Source organism: Plecotus auritus (genome assembly GCF_963455305.1).
Source record: "Plecotus auritus genome assembly, chromosome: 1".
Lineage (NCBI taxonomy): Eukaryota > Metazoa > Chordata > Mammalia > Chiroptera > Vespertilionidae > Plecotus > Plecotus auritus.
In genome coordinates this window covers 197128268-197147948 of record NC_137770.1, presented here as the reverse complement: position 1 = coordinate 197147948, position 19681 = coordinate 197128268, and the positions used below count along the sequence as shown (strand labels likewise).

At 39.8% G+C, this 19681-nt stretch overlaps 1 protein-coding gene across 2 annotated transcripts in view; it reads right to left on the bottom strand.

Moving 5' to 3' along the window:
- CNOT6L (CCR4-NOT transcription complex subunit 6 like) overlaps positions 1–19681 on the bottom strand; it is an 89610-nt gene that overhangs the window by 55085 nt on the left and 14844 nt on the right. For both annotated transcript variants that reach the window (XM_080650251.1, XM_080650250.1), the window contains exon 2: positions 2961–3082. In XM_080650251.1, the coding sequence (XP_080506377.1) occupies positions 2961–3072 (112 nt within the window). In that variant the 5' untranslated portion in view covers positions 3073–3082. The remainder of the gene's footprint in view (positions 1–2960; positions 3083–19681) is intronic.

Here is a 19681-nt window from a genome sequence, read left to right as displayed (position 1 = left end):
ACAATTGAAACTTTGTAGCCTGGAGTGGAGCCAAACCTTCTGCTTGCTCGTGGGGGCAGCCATTTCTATTGGGATTTATGTATCTTCTACAATTGAAACTTTGTAGCCTTAAGCGAGGCCTGGGCCCGCCAGGGTGTGCGGAAAGCTTGGCTTCCTCCATCGCCAGGGGCAACCCTAGCCTCCTGCTCTGTTGCTGCCATCATTTCTGTTTGGGTTTATGTATCTTCTATCATTGAAACTTTGTAGCCTTGAGTGGAGGCCTAGGCTGGCAAGGGCAGGCAGAAAGCTTGGCTTCCTCCATCGCCGGGGAAACCCAAGCCTCCCTCCTGCTCTCTGTGGTGGTAGCCATCTTGGTTGGGTTTATTTGCATATTCACTCCTGATTGACTTGTGGGCGTGGCTTGTGGGTATAGCAGAGTGATGGTTAATTTGCATATTACTCTTTTATTAGATAGGATTGTATCTTTGACATTTAAATTTTGCATTTAATGCCAGTTGACAGCTTCCATACACACCTGGCCCTTCTTTAATGTCAGACCACTTTCACCTGACCATCATTCTTTCTCATGGATCTTCTGTGTATTAAATGAAATGAGGAATAATGAAGACCCTTGGAATCAGGTTGATTACAGGGTCTCAAGGAAAAAGCCTTGGTTGAATTGAGCTTTTGTGGTAGATCATGATTTTTTTTTTTTTAAGTCATAGTCCTAAACAAAGTATATCTCATATGCTCCATAAAAATTAACAGTGCATGGTTTATCCATATCTAGGGCCCAAATTAGTCTACAAATTTAAATAGACAAGAGTAATGACTGTGATATAGAGTAGACCAACCTTAGATTAGCCACCAGGAAAACCATTTAACCCCCAAAAGACACAATTATACATTAACTCCAGCTTAATACTTTCCATTAAGTAAACATACTCAAGGAAATAGTCACATATTAAGTTTTACAAATAGTCAGCATCTTATAGTTATGGTGGAACATGTACTAGAAAGTCAGAAGACATGGTTCAGATTCCTGATTTTTGCTATTTATTAGCTACATAAGCCTGGGCAAATCACCTCGCCTCAGCTTCTATAAAATGTAATATTATCTTAACAATTTATATGAAGATTATTTTATAAACTTTACAAAAGTAAAATGGTATTTAATTATATAACACTTTTCAAACGATTTTTATTTAAAAAGCAGTGGAAGGTAGAGATGGACAAAATCTCAAAAGGGAAATGTTACTTTTTATGTAGCTAATGAGCAGTAAATTTAAACTTAGATCTTCTATCCAGGGTTTTTTCCACCCTATCTATAATCAGGCTTAAAATGCCAACTAGGATTTTGCATTTTAATAGGGAAACAAAGTTCCCAAGAGAAATGTATTTCAGTTTTACCCAGGATTTAACAGAGTGGTTCTCAACCAAGGGCAATTTTGCTCCTGAAGTGACTTCGGCAATCTGGAGACATTTTTGGTATTCAAAACTAGGAAAGTGCTGCCCCAGCCGGTTTGGCTCAGTGGATAGAGCGTCAGCCTGTGGATTGAAGGGTCCCAGGTTCCATACTGGTCAAGGGCACATGCCCAGGCTGTGGGCTCGATCCCCTACTGGGCGTGCAAGAGGCAGCCAATCAATGATTCTCTCTCATCATTGATGTTTCCATTGTTCTCTCCTCTCCCTTCCTCTCTGAAATCAATAAAAACATATTTTAAAAAAACTAGAGAAGTGCTACTGGCAACTTGTGGGTAGGAGCCAGAAAAGCTGCTAAACATCCTGTAGTGCACAACAACAGCCCCCAACCACAAAGAATTGTCTGGACCTACATATCAGCAATGCCAATTTGAGAAACTCTAGGTTAACCTAATAGGATTTGCTCATATTCATTCTTCTGATTATCCATTACTTATTCACCCAGTTCCCTTTTTAGCTAACTGCAAAGGTGATTCTTGCTATTGACACTATAATATTGGTTTAACTCTTCCAAATGAAAGCCTATATAATCTGTATTGCATATCAATTCATAAAAGAAAAACAGTACTCATATTAATAAAGTTTTAACTGTAACTAATAATTTCAGATATACAGAAAAGGTTCCAAGATAATACAGAGTTCTTGTATATCCCTCATCCAATTTCCCCTAATATTAGTATCTTATATTACCATGGTACATTCGCCAAAACTAGGAATTAACACTGGTACGTTACTATTAATAAGCTAATTTGGATTTAACCCATTTTTACACTTCTGTGTTCCAAGATTTAATTCAAGATACCATTTTGCATTTAGTCATTCTGTCTCCTTAGTCTCTTTTTATCCATGACAGTTGCTCAGTCTTTCCTTGTTTTTCTGACCTTGACAATTTTGAGGACCAATTAGGTATTTTGAAGAACATCCTTTAATTGAGTTTATCTTATGTTTCTTATTATTAGACTGGGGTTAAGATTTTGCATAAGATTTTGGAAATCTTATTCAATTTTACCAAATCCTAAATATGTAAGGTCATATAACACAGTTATCACATGTGTTAGAATAAACAGACCTTCTAGATTTCCTACTCTGCCAACACTGAGATGATAGGAGAATGGCAAAGATTTCAATTTGCAAAAATAATTACTCTGTACAGGAAAAAGTAAAGTAAAAAAGTTAAAAATAAAAAAAATTACTCTGCAATAGCCAAAACAAAATCTATCATATTAAAAACCCTGATTTTACTTAGAAACTGAACTCCCAATGTCTTCAATTCCAGATGTCAACTCTGGCTCAAGATACTAATCTCAAAAGAAAGGATATGAACAAATATATTTAGTTATAGATAAAATAGATAAATTAAACATTAGTATATCAGTGTATATTTTCTTGATTAGTTCATCTAATTAAAAATGTACAACAAAGAAATAAATATAATAATACTCAACTCTTGTTTATTATTGCTATTATACCCTGAATTAAATGCTTCAGATTCCACTCACCCGAGATTTCTAATTCTGCCCAGTGAGATTTTTTCCCATTGGCTACCTCCTCTGCTGACATGATGGTATAAATTTTGCGAGGATCTGGAGGATCATATTTTTCCTTTGGCATCCCTATTAGTCTGTAAAAAAAATAAAAATAAAAATAAATCATTAGAGTCTTATAAGAAAAAAGAGAAAAATGGGTAAGTTTTTTGTTTTTTGTTTTTTGTCTCCCTTTGCCAGGTTACTAAGTGATTTTATACCACAAATTCTCACTAAAAGAAAAATACCTCTGAAGTATGCTAGGCCCTTGCAGGAACTAGCAAAAGGTGTGTCGGGGGAAATTCAAACAAGAAATGACACTGAACTTCACAATGAACATTGTAGTTGCTTCTCAAACATTCATTCCATCCATTCCCCTTCATTTAGCTTCCGTGCCTTCCATGACAGACTGATCCTACACCAATTTTCTAAATGGACTCTTGACTAGTCCAAGAGAACCAGGGTAATCCCATCCTCTTTGCCTCAGTGATATTCAGATATCCCATATCTAAAACAATCAACACATGACATTCCAACACATAGATTAGTTGAGACATATCTAATGATCACAGAGTTTAAAACTCTTATATGTTAAAGGAGGACTTATATGTTATATAATGGGAGAATAAATATGTTATATCTTTATTGCTGAAAGTAATATAGATGTCCCCTCTCTTCTGCTGATTATAAATAAAGGAGAATATATCCCAAATTGCTATTGGCAGCCATCCAACAATTATAAGGGACGTCAGCCATAGAAGTTAGAGTAGTGGTTCCCAACCTTTTTTTGGCCATGCCCCACCTAAGCATCTCTAAAATCCTGATGCTCCCCGCTGTGACATATAATTCTTATTATTCAAAAAGTGAACTCCTATTTACAAGGAAGCCTAAAAGGCCATTAACTTGGTCTAAACAAGCTTCCAAAGAAGAGAAAAATCCATGAAAGAGAAAAGTAAAAGAACAAAAGAACATGTCACAATTTATATACTGTATATGAGGCCCCTAGAACCATAACAAATGCAAAAAAAAAAAAAAATTCAGTTAATAACTCATTCTCAAATTGCCCTCCTTAAAAATCAAATTGCCCCACATTAGGAACCACTGAGTTAAGAGTCTAGAAAATATAAAAAGAAAGCCAGATTCCCCACCAATCCGTACCTGTAGCACTTCCAAACACTGGACTTTTTGGGTACACAAGCCAATACATTTCATTTGTTTGAACTAGTTTGAGTTGTGTTTCCTATTACTTGCAATCAAAAGCTTACTAATCAGGATGATCATGTATTTTGGTTTGCCTGGGCCAGTCTTGGTTTATATCTGTTGTTCTTAGATAATTAATATCAGCCCTTTGCACTCTCAAAAGTATCCAATTTGAATGATGGGTTACATGACGACCCTAATTGAAACTATCATACAGTCTTCATGTATTAATAAAATAATCACAGAACAATCAAAAGTAATGACCAACGAGGCATAAAATTCCACTAGTATGCATGTATGAAACAGATGACAAATGGTCCTAAAAGTAATTGTTTCAGGGGTCCAACAAAAGAATTACTGCTTGGTAATTGGTAAGGGGAAAAAATCCAGTTCAGATCTAAGAAGAATAGTACATAACAAAGTCCTGAACCTAATTAAACTCCCACATGTTATTAGTAAACTGCCTCACAGTATTTACAGTTGACTCTTTGCTCATATTTTTAACATACACACACAAACATATACACACCAAAACCAAGTGTCTAAATCTGGGAGTATTTTTAAGTAGAATTCAGAATTTATATCTCAATGGAAGAGTTACTTTCAGGGGGTCTGAAATTTGTTACAAATAGAGAGAGAAAAAATTACAGGTATTCTATCATGTTTCAAGAACTCAAAGCTAGTTTATAAGAGTACAAACTTTCCCATACCATAAATTGTCCTTTTATTTCTAAAGGTAAAATAGTTGATTTTCCCCCTTACCTTAAGGCAAAGAGAAAGTTTTCCAGATTTGTTCATCTGTTAACAGTAATTAGCTTCCAAGTTTCCATGTTAAACTTTTCTGTTTTAATTTTATCATACAACTTGGGTGATATTAAACCATATTTTATTTCCCATAACTCCCATACCTTCAAATAGCACAAAGAAGATCATTTTCCACATGGGAAATACTTGATTTCTAACACATTTAGCCTATGTAAAATACTTCTGAAAAGAAAATTTTTAGGTAACAATGTTTTCAAAATTTCTACTGTGCACCATAAAGCACATGTATCTTTCTGTGGGTATTTCTACATTATAAGAGTCTACAAAAACACAAGATCAAAGCTAAATCAAACCGATCCAAATCCAAAGACATGCTACCAAATCCATTACCTACAATGAGGATGGGTAAAAAACACACTACAAAATTTGCAATAACATATGTTTCAGTAACTTTAAATCCTTTTTATAAAGCACTAGTGACCCAGTGCATGAAATTTGTGCACATTAAAAGGGGATTAATTAGAGGAAATAATTTAATATTGCTATTTGCCCTTTCTCTAAAATAGAAGTGTCAGAGATGAAAGAAAATTAGTAAAATGTATATGAAAACCTTCCTCCTGTCAGAGTCTGGGGCACACCACAGGACCCAGGGTCAAGTCCCCGCTCACCCACATGCACCTCAAAATCGCGTGAGACCTAGACCCAGCCGGCTCCCCACATTGGGCTAGATCCAGACCTGGCCAGTCCCACCCTTGTCAAGCCCTGCCAGGCAGGGGGCATAGCCTCAGGTCCCCTGGCCCGGGGCCAGGATGGAGGGTGTGGCCTGAGATCCCCCAGCCCAGACCGGGGCGGGGGACATTCCTTGAGGTCCTCTATAAAGCCCCGCCAGGTAGGGGACATGGCCTGAGATCCCCTGTCAAGCCCCGCTGGGTGGGGGTGTGGCCTGAGTTCCCCCGACCCAGCACTGAGGGTGCACCTTCAGGTCCCCGGTCAAGCCCAGCCAGGCAGGGGTGCAGCCTCAGGTCCCCTGGCCTAGTGCTGGGGTGGGGGGCGCAGCCTGAGGTCCCCTGGCCTGGCGCTGGGGCGGTGGGGGGAGCAGCCTGAGGTCCCCTAGCCCAGCACCAGGACAGGAAGTGCAGCTTGAGGTCCCCCGTCAAGCCCTGCCAGGCGGGGGGTGTGGCCTCAGGTCCCCTGGCCTGGTACTGGGGCAGGGGGTGTGGCCTGAGGTCCCCCAGGCTGATGCCAGGGCAGGAGGTGCAGCCTTAGGTCCTCTGTCAAGCCCCATGGGGGCGGGGGAGGGCATAGCCTCAGGTCCCTGCTGATTGCTCATTAAGGCTCCTTATGGGAACTCGGCCTCAGCTGTGGGTGCAGCCAACTTTGTGATGGAGTAATGGTCAATTAGCATATTCCCTCTTTATTAGATACGATAGAGCAGCATAGGATTAGAGGTCAACTTAATTTGGCTTTTTTTAAAAATTCTCACCTGAGGATATTTTTCCATTGATTTTTAGAGAGAATGGAAGAGAGAGGGAAAGACAGAAATATCAGTGTGAGAGGAACACATCGATTGGTTGCCTCCTGCACACACCCCTACCAGGGCCTGCCTGCCAACTGAGGTATGTGCCCTTGACCAGAATTGAACCCGGAACCCTTCAGTCCTCAGGCTGACACTCTATCAACTAAACCAAACCAGCTAGAGCTAATTTAGCTATTTTAATCATGGGCTCTCACTAGATGGCATGTTTCCTTCTTTAAAAAAATTTTATCTTTATTGTTGAAAGTATTATAGATGCCCCTTTTCCCCTCTAATGCCCCTCTCCACCCTGCTCCCATCCCGTCCCAGGCCTTCCACAAACTACTGTCTGTCCATGGATTATGAATATACTATTCTTTGGTTAATCTCTTCCTGCTACCCCACTCTCCTTCCCTCTGAAATTCGTCAGTCTATTGCATACTTCAATGTCTCTGGATCTATTTGTTGGTCAGTTTATTTTGTTCATTAGATTACACATATAAGTGAGATCATGTGATACTTGTCTTTCTCTGACTGGCTTATTTCCCTTAGCATAGTACTCTCTAGGTCCCTCTATGCTGTCTCAAAAGGTAAAAGATCCTTATTTTTTACTGCTGCATAGTATTTCATAGACAGTATGTTTCTTAAGGGGACTGTGAGTTATTTCTGTGTGGAAGCATATCCTTTTTATATCTCTATACAGTTCCTACCAGGGCACTTCATATGTATTTATGGAATGTAATCCTAAAATCTACCACTTCTACCTACCCTTCCCATCTCACAGCCAACTAACAGACAATGCATTTCTAAAAATTAATCTCAAGAAAAGGTAATAAATCCAAATGTTCCATTTCCCTAAACATTTTAAAAATCTCTTCTGGCCCTCTATTTTCAAATAAATACAAGTTTCCAAATTTAAGAGTACATTAAAATTTACAAAATCCATTTCAGACAGATCCATAAAATGTTTACGAATGTCCATAATATGTAAAAACCAAAATAATATTAATACTGCTATGTAAGGGCTGGTCAGAGGTCTCATTTGATTAGGAAGCCAATAAAAGTATGAGTTAATTAATTTTTCAAAGTGAATCTAGATTTGGATAACCTGATTGAAGCTAAAACATTTTTCATTTGGATTAATTGATTTAGTAGAATCTATATAGTTCCAATCGCTATTGTCCCAAACATCAGGTTTTCAAATGTGCTACTAAAAGCCTGGAGAACTCAAATTTAGAAAATTGGTATTATTGAATCCTCCTACTCAGCTTTGTTTTCCTTCTTAGTTCCTTAGCATGAATCACTTTGGAGACAAACGACAAAAAAAAACCTATTTTAAAAGATCTTACAATATAAAAGAATAATTCAAAGCTAATTTAAATCTCTAAATATGACAGTGATAATGTGGTTTCTCATATATAGATCATTCCAAGGCTTAAAGACTGAGTGATAGACACTTTATATCCAAGAAATAGAAATGTTTTATTTTGGAAAGCAAAACCTTTCCTACCTTCTTTTTCAAATTGATGAAAAAGGCAGTTTTGGTTACTTTATCATTAAGAAATATTTATGTAATACTGGATAAAAATATACTGCCTTACCTTTGAAAAAAATAATAACTAAGAGGGCTTCAAAGCATTATTTTAATTTATTACTAGAAGCCCAGCGCGTGAAATCGCATGGCCCGCCCACCCGTGCTCGCAGCCCCGCCCATCCACACTGGTCTTTAGTTGTTACGGCATTAGGGCCACTGGGTTTTTACAATATAGACTAGTGGCCCGGTGCACAAAATTCGTGCACATTAAAAGGGGATTAATTAGAAGAAATAATTTAATATTGCTATTTGCCCTTTCTCTATAATAGAAGTGTCAGAGATGAAAGAAAATTAGTAAAATGTATATGGAAACCTTCCTCCTATCAGAGTCTGGGGTGCACCACGGGACCCAGAGTCAAGTCCCTGCCCACCCACATGCACCTCAAAATCGCATGAGACCCAGACTGCCCTCCCCCACACTGGGCAAGATACAGACCTGGCCAGTCCCACCCAAGCCCTGCCAGGCAGGGAGCGTAGCCTCAGGTCCCCTGGGGGGCATGGCCTGAGGTCCCCCAGCCCAGACTGGGGCGGGGAGCATGCCTTGAGGTCCCCGGTCAAGCCCCTTCAGGTGGGGGGCATGGCCTGAGGTCCCCCGTCAAGCCCCACCTGGTGGGGGGTGCAGCCTGAGATCCCTCGGCCTGGTGCTGGGGCCCCCTAGCCCAGCACCAGGATGGAAAGTGCACCTTGAGGTCCCCCCTCAAGCCCCACCAGGTGGGGGGCGCGGCCTGAGGTCCCCATCAAGCCATGCCAGGTGGGGGGCACAGCCTGAGGTTCCCCGGCCTGGTGCTGGGGCAGGGGGAGCAGCCTCAGGTCCCCTAGCCCAGCACCAGGATGGAAAGCACACCTTGAGGTCCCCCGTCAATCCCTGCGGGGGGGGGGGGGGGGGGGCACGGCCTGAGATCCCCTGTCAAGCCCTGCCGGGTGGGGGACACAGCCTGAGGTCCCCTGTCAAGCCCCACGGGGGCGGGGGAGGACGTAGCCTCAGATCCCTGCTGATTGCTTGTTAAGGCTCCTTATGGGAACTTGTCCTCAGCTGCGGGTGCAGCCATCTTTGTGATGGAGTGATGGTCAATTAGCATATTCCCTCTTCATTAGATAGGATTATTTTATTTTTGAATTACAGTCTAAAATCAATATTATTTTGTTTCAGTTTCAGGTATACAGCATAGGGTTAGACAACTATATACTCTACAAAGTGGTCCCCAATATTTCAAGTACCCCCATGGCACTGTACATAGTCATTACATTATTAACTATATTCCCTATGCTGTAATTTACATCACCATGTCTATTTTGTGACTACCAATTTATATTTAATCCCTTCACCTTTTATACCCAGCCCACCAACCCTCCTCCCCTCTAGCAACCACCAGTCTGATCTCTGTATCTATAGAGTCTGTTTATAGTTTGTTAATTTGTTTATTTGAAAGAGGCAAAGTTTTAAATTAGTTTTTACAAGAGTTTCTAATACTCCATCTTACATCAGTTCCCAAAGGATCCTTTCATTACATCAACCTAATTTACACTGCAGATTTTGATCAGGTAAGAAAATAAACTAAAAGCCCCTTCTCGACACAACCTTTTACTTTTTTTTTTTTTTGTAGTTTTTTAATTGAATTTGTTGGGGTGACACTGGTTCACAAAACCATACAGATATCAAGTGAAGAACTCAACAAAACTTCATCTGCACACTTTGTTGTGTGCCCATCACCCCAAGCAAAGTCTCTTTCCATCCCTTTTTTCCCCCTTTGTCCACCTCTACCTAACTTCTTTCCCTCTGTCTATCACCACATTGTTGACTGTGTCTATGTGTTTTATATATATATATATATATATATATATATATATATATATATATATACATATACATATATACACATATAAAATACATATGTTTTTTTTGCTTAAACCCTTCACCTTCCTTCATCCAGTCTCACAACTCCCTCCCCTCTGACAGCTGTCCATCTGTTTCATGCATCCATATCCATCCATTTTGTCAGTTTATGTTGCCCACTGGATTCCTCATATAAGCGAAATCATATGGTATTTGTCAACACAACCTTTAAACTTCCAAGTCTTCGACCCCATTTCAACACTATGAAAAATACTCCACAAAGCTCCCCAAATACTAACCACATAAGTTTCTCTGAACCTGCTATCCTCCATTCCTTGAACCTTAGTCTATCATTTATGAAGACGTCCTAGATTCTAGTGCAAAATTTCTGAGAGTAACCATCAGTCCTGGACAAAAAACCTGATTACCTCCTACTTCTTAGTTTCTATATAAACTATCCTGAAAGTAAGTAAGTTTTAATCTCTATCATAAGAGCCCTGGAAAAGTTTAAATTGGAACTTTTCAAAACCAAAATAAAATACAAGATAACTATATAATATGCTGTTTCAATGAGTAGCATATTACAAAGTATATATGAAATACACCCAAATATACTATTGTTAAGAAATCCCAAATCTTGGGTTTTATATCTGGGGCTAGGAAAATAATGCAACATAACTATCATATATGGTATCAAATACCATATATATATATGAAATAATTTGGGCCAAATCAGAGCAAACTGTTAAAGACTAGAATTAAACATTTAATATTGGTCATCTGAAGCAGCTTATTGAAAACAAAAAAGCAGGCTCTACAGTGCATATAAAGATAGAAGTCCTTATAGTGTTAAAACTATACAGTTTCCCTCTCAGCACCCTGTCTAAATTTAAGCAACAGTTCAGCACAATTAATATTGTTTCACCTTTTTACTATTTTTAATTACAGTTTACACTTAATGTTGTTTTGTTATTAGTTTCAGGTATACAGCATAGTGAGTAGATAACCATATGCTTTACAAAATGTTCCCCCCCATTATTTCCAGTATCCATCATACACAGGTTATTACAATCTATGTATATAAAAGCCTAAGCGACTGTTAAAACCAAACGACCGGAACGACTGGTCGCTATGACACACTGACCACCAGGGGCAGACACTCAATGCAGGAGCTTCCCCCTGGTGGCCAGTGCACTCCCACAGCCAGCTAACTTCCCACGGTCCCTCCCCCTCAGCTGGCCAACCTCCCAAGGTCCCTCCCCCCAGCCAGCAGGTCCCGTCCCTCCCCTCAGCTGGCATGACATGGTGGCAGCATGGCGGTGAGAAAAAAGAGGAGGGGAGGGAGGCGGGGAACCACGTGGTGGCAGGGCGCCAACGATGACATTGGCGTCCGGCATCCATTCCTTCCGTACCTGATGGGTCCGGCCCCTGATCCTAGGGACCCCACCCATGCACAAATTTCATGCACTAGGCCTCTAGTATTGATTATATTCCCTACTAGAGGCCCGGTGCACAAAATTCGTGCACTGTGAGGGGGGGTCCCCTCAGTCCAGCCTGTACTCTCTCCAATCTGGAAGCCCTCGGGGGATGTCCGACTGCCGGTTTAGGCCCAATCCCTGCTAAACCAGCAGTCGGACATCCCTCTTACAATCCAGGACCACTGGCTCCTAACTGCTCACCTGCCTGCCTGCCTGATCACCTCTAACTACCCCCCCACGATGGGCTGGTCACCCCCAACTGCCCTCCCTGCCAGCCTGGTCGCCCCCAACTGCTCCCTGCTGCTGGCCTGGTCGCCCCTAACTCCCCCCCACACTGGCCTGGTCACCCCTACTGCCCCCTCGCCAGCCTGGTCACCCCCAATTGCCCCCCCCCACCAGCCTGGTCACACCTCACTGCCCCTCCCTGCCTGTCTGGTCACCCCTAACTGCCCCTCCTGCCAGCCTGGTCACCCCACACAGCCTGCTGTTCGGTTATCTGTTCAGTCATTTGGTCGTCCCTCACTAACTCCCCTGCTGGCCTGGTCGCCCCATGCAGCTGCTGCTCAGTCGTTTGGTCGTCCCTCACTAACTCCCCTGCTGGCCTTGTCGCCTCACGCAGCCTGTTCAGTCGTCCATTCAGTTGTTTCGGTTGTGACGGTCGCTTAAGCTTTTATATATATAGATGCTGTACTTTACATCCCCATGACTATTTTGTAACTATCAATTTATACTTCTTAATCCTTTCACCTATTTCACCCAGTCCCCCAGCACCCTCCCCTCTGGGAACTATCAGTCTGTTCTCTGTATCTATGAGTCTTCAATTTTGTTTGTTCATTTATGTTGTTCTTTAGATTTCACATATAAGTGAAATCGTTTGGTATTTGTCTTTCCATGGCTGACTTACTTCATTTAGCATAATACCCTCTAGGTGTGCCCATATTTTCACAAATGGTAAGATTTCATTCTTTTTGATGGCCAAGTAATATTCTATTGTATATATGTACCACAACTTTCTTATCCACTCATCAATTGATGGGCACTTGGGTTGTTTCCATATTTTGGCTGTTGCAAATAGTGCTGCAATGAACATAGGGATGCATATTACTTTATTTGAATTCAAACTAAGAAAGGGAGAATGTTAAACCATCAAAGAGTGTCTCATAATGAATCAAATACTTCTAACTCAATGAATCTAACCCTAAATTACAAATCATTAGACACAGACTCATTTCTATAGAAATATTAACTGATCATCTCAATATTAGTTTCCAAAGTAATCTTAAGCAGAGATGCAAATGCTGCCAGCGTTCTCAAAATTGGATGACAATATTGAGCCTAAATTAGATATTTCTACTTAGGTTTTAGAGCAACAGGTCAATGACATATTTTTATACATTCTCAGATAAATCTGTCTTCCATCGACATTTATTCCCAAAGGTTATGGAATCCATTCTGTGTTATTTGTTAAGCCCAACTTGACTAATATCCATCCTTCCCATTTGATCTTAACCATTTTCCTTTCTGAGAAAATATGTCTAAGTTTATTTACCTCCTTTAATAAAAAACAAACAAACCCTGCACTGTAGCATTTTTGAAGTTTCTATTTCCTCATCAATATCTACTTTTAACTATACACAACTACTAATCATTACAAATGTCATATAAAATCTTTTATCTTCCCTCAATGGTCTTACCAGTTGATAACTAAAAAACAGCATCTAGCAAACTACACTGCATATAATAAGACCATATTGATAAAAATAAAGGTCTATGGAAATCAAAAAAGCTTACAAAACACCCTAGGATAAATAACAATTTAATTAGTATTCCCACTCTACTTTTATACCAAGGGCCTCTGGATAGCATTTGTCTCAATGACATATTCAACTAAAGTCCATCAATGAAAATAATGCAAACATTCAAAAAGAACCCCAAAGTTTTCATATTATTTCCTGCTCTGTTACTACTCTAAACAAAACCCATGTTTTATGATGATAAGGTCACACATCATTATGACAAAAATAACATTCAGACTTTTGAGTTTCTGATCAGTTTAATATTTATTCAACAAATATCTACTGCAGGCACATTATCATGTATTATACCAAGCACCAAGACTTCAACAGTGAACAAGATGAACAACATCCTTGCCCTTGTGTAGCTTACACCCAGTGGTCTTATAATACCTAGGACTGACAAGGATGACACATATAACCAACATCCCTGTGTGTATGTTTACACACACACACACACACACACACACTCACACACACACACACGCTCATATTTTGCTGGTGATAAAGCAAAATGGTACCACAACATTGGAAAACAGTTTGGTAGTTTATCATAAGTTAAGCCTACACATATACAAGCTAGCAATCCCAATTCTAGATATTTACTCTAGCAAAATAATAACTAATGTTTGCACACAAACCTGTACGTAGATGTTTTATAGCAACTTTTTTCATAATCACCCAAAACTGGAAACAATTAAAATGTTCTCCAACTGATAAAAAGATAAACTGTGGTACAGCCACACAATGAAATACTACTTAGCAATAAAAAAGACTAAACTACTAATACACATAACATGGATAAATGTCAAATGCATTAAGCTAAATCAAAGGACATCTTGGTTGCTTCCAAGTTTTGGCAATTATGAATAAAACTGCTATAAACATCCATGTGCAAGTGTTTGTGTGACATAAGTTTTCAATTCATTTGAATAAATACCAAGGAGCATGATTAATGACTGAATATAAGAATATGTTTAGTTTTATAAGAAACTGCCAGAGTCTTCTAAGTGGATGTACCATTTTGCATTCCCATCAGGTGCTCCAATCCTCACCAGCATTTGGTATTGCCAGTGTTTTGTATTTTTGGACATTATAATAGATACTAGTGGCCCAGTGCATGAAATTCATGCACATTAAAAGGGGATTAATTAGAGGAAATAATTTAATATTGCTATTTGCCCTTTCTCTACAATAGAAGTGTCAGAGATTAAAGAAAATTAGTAAAATGTATATGAAAACCTTCCTCCTGTCAGAGTCTGGGGCACACCATGGTACCCAGAGTCAAGTCCCCGCCCACCCACATTCACCTCAAAATCACGTGAGATCCAGACCCAGCCAGCTCCCCCCATTGGGCTAGATCCAGACCCGGCCATTCCCACCCTTGTCAAGCCCCACCAGGCAGGGGACGTAGCCCCAGGTACCCTGGGGCCTGGTGCCAGGATGGGGGGGGGGGCATGGCCTGAGGTCCCCCAGCCCAGACCAGGGCAGGGGGCATGCCTTGAGGTCCCCTGTCAAGTCCTGCCAGGTGTGGGACATGGCCTGAGGTCCCCCACCAAGCCCCACCAGGCGGGGGTGCACAGCCTCAGGTCCCCCGGCCCGGCACCCTGTCAAGCCTCAGGTCCCCTGTCAAGCCCCACTGGCAGGGGGGTGCAGCCTCAGGTCCCCCGTCAAGCCCCACTGGGCGGGGGCCGCGGCCTGAGTTCCCCCAACCCAGCACTGGGGGTGCACCTTGAGGTCCCCTGTCAAGCCCCGCTGGGTGGGGAGCACGGCCTGAGGTCCCCTATCAAGCCCCGCCAGGCAGGAGGGTGCAGCCTCAGGTCCCCTGGCCCAGTGCTGGGGGGGGGGGGGGGAGCAGTCTGAGGTCCCCTAGCCCAGCACCAGGATGGGAAGCGCACCTTGAGGTCCCCTGTCAAGCCCTGCCAGGTGGGGGGCGCAGCCTGAGGTCCTCTGTCAAACCCTGCCAGGTGGGGGACAGAGCCTGAGGTCCCCTGTCAAGCCCCACAGGGGTGGGGGAGGGCATAGCCTCAGGTCCCTGCTGATTGCTCGTTAAGGCTCCTTATGGGAACTTGGCCTCAGCTGTGGGTGTAGCCATCTTTGTGATGGAGTGATGGTTAATTAGCATATTCCCTCTTTATTAGATAGGATAAGAGTACAGGACTTCCTATCACTCAAAGTAACAAAGCCACTAGAAAAACTGGATTCAGTTCAATGTTTAAATGTGGAAAAGACTGAATTTATAGTCTATCACTTCATAAAAAATAAAACACTTCATCTTTTTCCTTCTCCTACCTCCCAATTTCAGGCTCTGCCTCTCTAGTGGTACAGAAAAAAATCAAAGAATTGGGTAATATTTCACAAATATAATGTCTTAAGTTTGTTTATGTAAGCATTATCACCTGTGTATAAACTAAGAATGTCTTATTGCATCAAGAAAATATAAACAGTATATCAAGAAATCATTTGGTTTCTGTTACTAGAAAAGTAAATTTGGTAATATCAAAAATGAAGAATTTAATTAATGAATCAATTTCATAATGAATACCTTTTCTACTTATTTTTAATTTTCTATTGTTTTGGAAAGTAACTGCATTAAATTTTTAATACAAAACTGATCATGAAAGTCTGAAGGTATCCATAGCTGCCCCACACTTTTGACCTGAACCAAATAATCCAATGCTTCAGCGTTAGATATACACAGCAAAATATACACAAAAAGGTGTTAAAACTAGTTTTACTTTATCTGAGAACCAAGGTTTAGAATTTGGAAAAGCAGTATCTAAATATGTAAGGCTCTATTAAAAACAGTAGTATAAAACAGAAAAACCTTAGTAACCAAACTGTCTGTGGATAAAACTTGATAAAGGCACAAAGAAAAGCTCCATCCAGGAAAGGGTTCTAAGGTGCCAGCAACTTAATTATAAAAGAATTAAAAAGGCAGGGCCAATGCTGACTCAAATTGATCCAAAGCAGATAGCATTAAACAATAGAGCTAATCCTTAACTTTTTGGCATGAATAAATGCCTGAGAGTACCCACACTACTCATAAAATGACTGCCAAGAAGGTGGTGCTTTGTACTGAGCGGAAAAGGTTTGAAGGGAAGGGGTGTCAGCTTTAAAATAGTTCCTAAAATAGTTGCTTACATGGATAAAGAATAAGAGAACTTACAAAAGCTTTGAATCAAGCTTGGTTCCAGGAAAAGGATACTTTGGCCCCATGTGAAAGCAAAAACGAACCATTGTAAAATACAGATACCCAGATTTTGTCAGCAGAAGGAAGAGTATTGTTCATCATTTCCCACAAAGGTAGCAGGGACTTTAACTTGGGTTTCTTTTTTTTTTTTTTTCCTGGCAGGTAGATACTCTGCAAAAGCAACAAAGCAAACTAAATATAAAACTCTCCTAAATTTCAATCCTATAGTCAAAATGCCAACTTCACAAACTCATCAAAGGTCACAGAGGAACAAATGTCCTGTTTTGTTACTTAAACTCATTATCTTCCTCCTTAGCTAACCAATACAGAATTTCCTTCTTGTTTTGAGGCTGACAAAATGAGGACAGTATACTTACAACATACTAGGAAAAATAGGTAGTTACCCAGAGTGAAAGAATAGAATTTGATGATTTCCTAAAACCAAGTTGCACATAATCCATGTTTATTATTTCTCTATGTAAGAGCTAAAAAAACCTTTTTAATTAACAATTTTTAAAAACTTTATTTTGAGGTTGTTTCACAAATTAAAAAATAAAATGTAATTCTTTGTAAGCATTTATCAAAAATCCATTATTTTTAATTGTTAGAACTGTGTTCCCTGCCCTAAAAACTTTAGTCTATGAAAGATGAGAAAAATGTAAACAATGACCACTATATTGTAAACATGTATTTCCCATTTCTTTCTAAAATGTACTTAAAGTTGCTTTCCACGAAGGATATATAACACTGCTTACAAATAACTGTAACTTAATAAAGAAATGTATGCACATTACATAAAAGAATAAAATTCAATTGTAGCAATTCTTGAATGATGATTAATTGTAAAATGTTCTATAAGCACTGTAATTCATAACACTCAGCTGACGAGCAAGTGAACAAAATATGGTATATTCACACAATAGTGTATTATTCAACCACAAAATGGAATGAATGTTACATGCTACATCAAGCATGTCAAACTCGCGGCCCTCAGGCCGCATGCAACCTACAACGAATATTTTTGTGGCCCAGCCAATATAACAGTATGTAAGAAACGTTTTAATAAAAATTTCATAACTTAATTTTTAGAATATCCTGCTATACGTAATTATTAATAACGAACTACAACGTTCGCTAATGACTGATGACTATAATCATGTTGCATTCATTTTCCTTATGTGCCTTACATGCAGGTGCACCATTTCTCTCCACTAATACTAGCAGTGAATATTTTAGCAGCTGATTGCCACATCATTAGTCTTGGACTGACTTGTTTGGTGTGCGCAACAGGAAATATTTTGCTTTCGGAGAACAAGAAAAATAGGTTTATTTGCGTTACACATTAATTTGTGCAGTTATTCAGTGTCTGGTAAGTTAATGTTCAAGAAAAAATATTAATTTTTATTAAAATGTTCTATTATTTTATGTTAACCATTACTCCTTTATTTCAGCCCTTTGTATTCAGCATGTCTCTATCGAAATAAACCTATGTTTTTATGAGAATTGAAGCTTTTTTTTGTGGCCCACATAAACTTAAGCCTTATTTGGCCCATGTTAGCCTTTGAGTTTTACATGCTTGTGCTACAACATGAAATAATCTTGAAAACATAAGTGAAAGAAGCCAGACACAAAAGGTCACAGATTGTATGATTCCATTTATATGCATGCCTAGAATAGGAAAATCCACAGTGACAGAAAGTAGATTGGTGGTTGCCAACAGATGTTAGAATGGGCAAACTGGAATTGCTAATAGGTATGAGGTATCTTTTGAGGGTGATGGAAATGGTCTGTAATTGGATAGTAGTGGTGTTTACAATACTGACAAAATACTTTTAAAAGGTGAATTTGTGTTATGTGATATATATATCAATTTTAATGCTATAAAATTTTTAGGAAGGAGACTTTACTTGGGATGGTGAACACATAATACAATATACAAATGATTTATTATAGAATTGTACACCTGAAATCTATATAATTTTATTAACTAATGTCACCCCAATTGATTCAATTAAAAAAAATAAAATAAAAAATTTGAAGCATGAGGTGTATCTATTTTTGGAAAAATGGCCATAACATGCTGTTAAATAAAAGAGCAAGTTTAGCCCTGGCCTGCTGCCCAGTGGTTAGAGCGTTGGCCTGCAGACCTCAGGATCATGGATTTGATTCCCAGTCAAGGGCATGTACCTCAGTTGCGGGCTCAATCCCCAGTCCCGGTTGGGGTGCATGTAGGAGGCAACCAATCAATGTGTCTCTCTCACATGGATGTTTCTCTCTCACTCTCACTCTCTCTCCCCCCCCCCCCCCCGCCCGCCTTCCTCCCTCCCTTGCTCCTCCCTCCCCTCTATTCTCTCTGGATAAAAAGTGCCAATGGAAAAAAATATCCTCAGGTGACGATTAAAAAGAAAAAAGCAAGTTTAGTCCTATCCAGGTGGCTGAGTTGGTTGGAGTAGAGTCCTATACACCAAAGGGTTGTGGGTTTGACTCTCAGTCAGGGCACCTATCTAGGTTGCCATTTCGAACCCAGGTTGGGATGCATACAGAAGGCAACTGATTGATGTTTCTCTCTCACATTGATTTTTTTTTCTTCTCTCTTTCCCGCCCTCCTCCCTTCCTCTCTCTCAACATATCCTCAAATGAGGATTATATTTAAAAAGAAGCCCGGCCTGCATGGCTCAGTGATTGAGCATCGACCAATGAACCAGCAGGTCACGGTTTGATTCCCAGTCAGGGCACATGACCCGGTTGCAGGCTTGATCCCCAGTGTGAGTGTGCAGGAGGCAGTCAATCAATGATTCCCTCTCATCATTGATGTTTCTCTCTTTCCCTCTTCCTTCCTCTCTGAAATCAATAAAAAAAAAATACTTAAAAATAATAATAAAAAGAAAAGCAAGTTTAAAAACATCAAACAGTATGATTCTAGTTATGTATGTTTATGTAGTTATATAAGTACATATTGCCCAGAAACAGATAATGGTACTATATATACTATACTACTAACGGTCTTGTGACAACCAGAAAATTACTCTCTTCAGTATCATTTTTCTTTCAAAGAACACATATTATTTCTAGAACAGACATGGAAAAAAATACAATTTGCAAAGAAGAGTACTATGACATTAATACATAGATTGAAACCAGGAGACAATACAAGCAAAGATTTTTAAACTGAGGTCCATAAAGCTCAGAAAATCTCTAAATTTGTATAGAAAAAAATTACATCACTATTTTCACTAACCTCTAATTAAAATTTTGTACTTCTCTCAGATAGACCTAGACAACCTACCATAATAATAACAGTAACTGTGATTTTTGTCACTAACACAA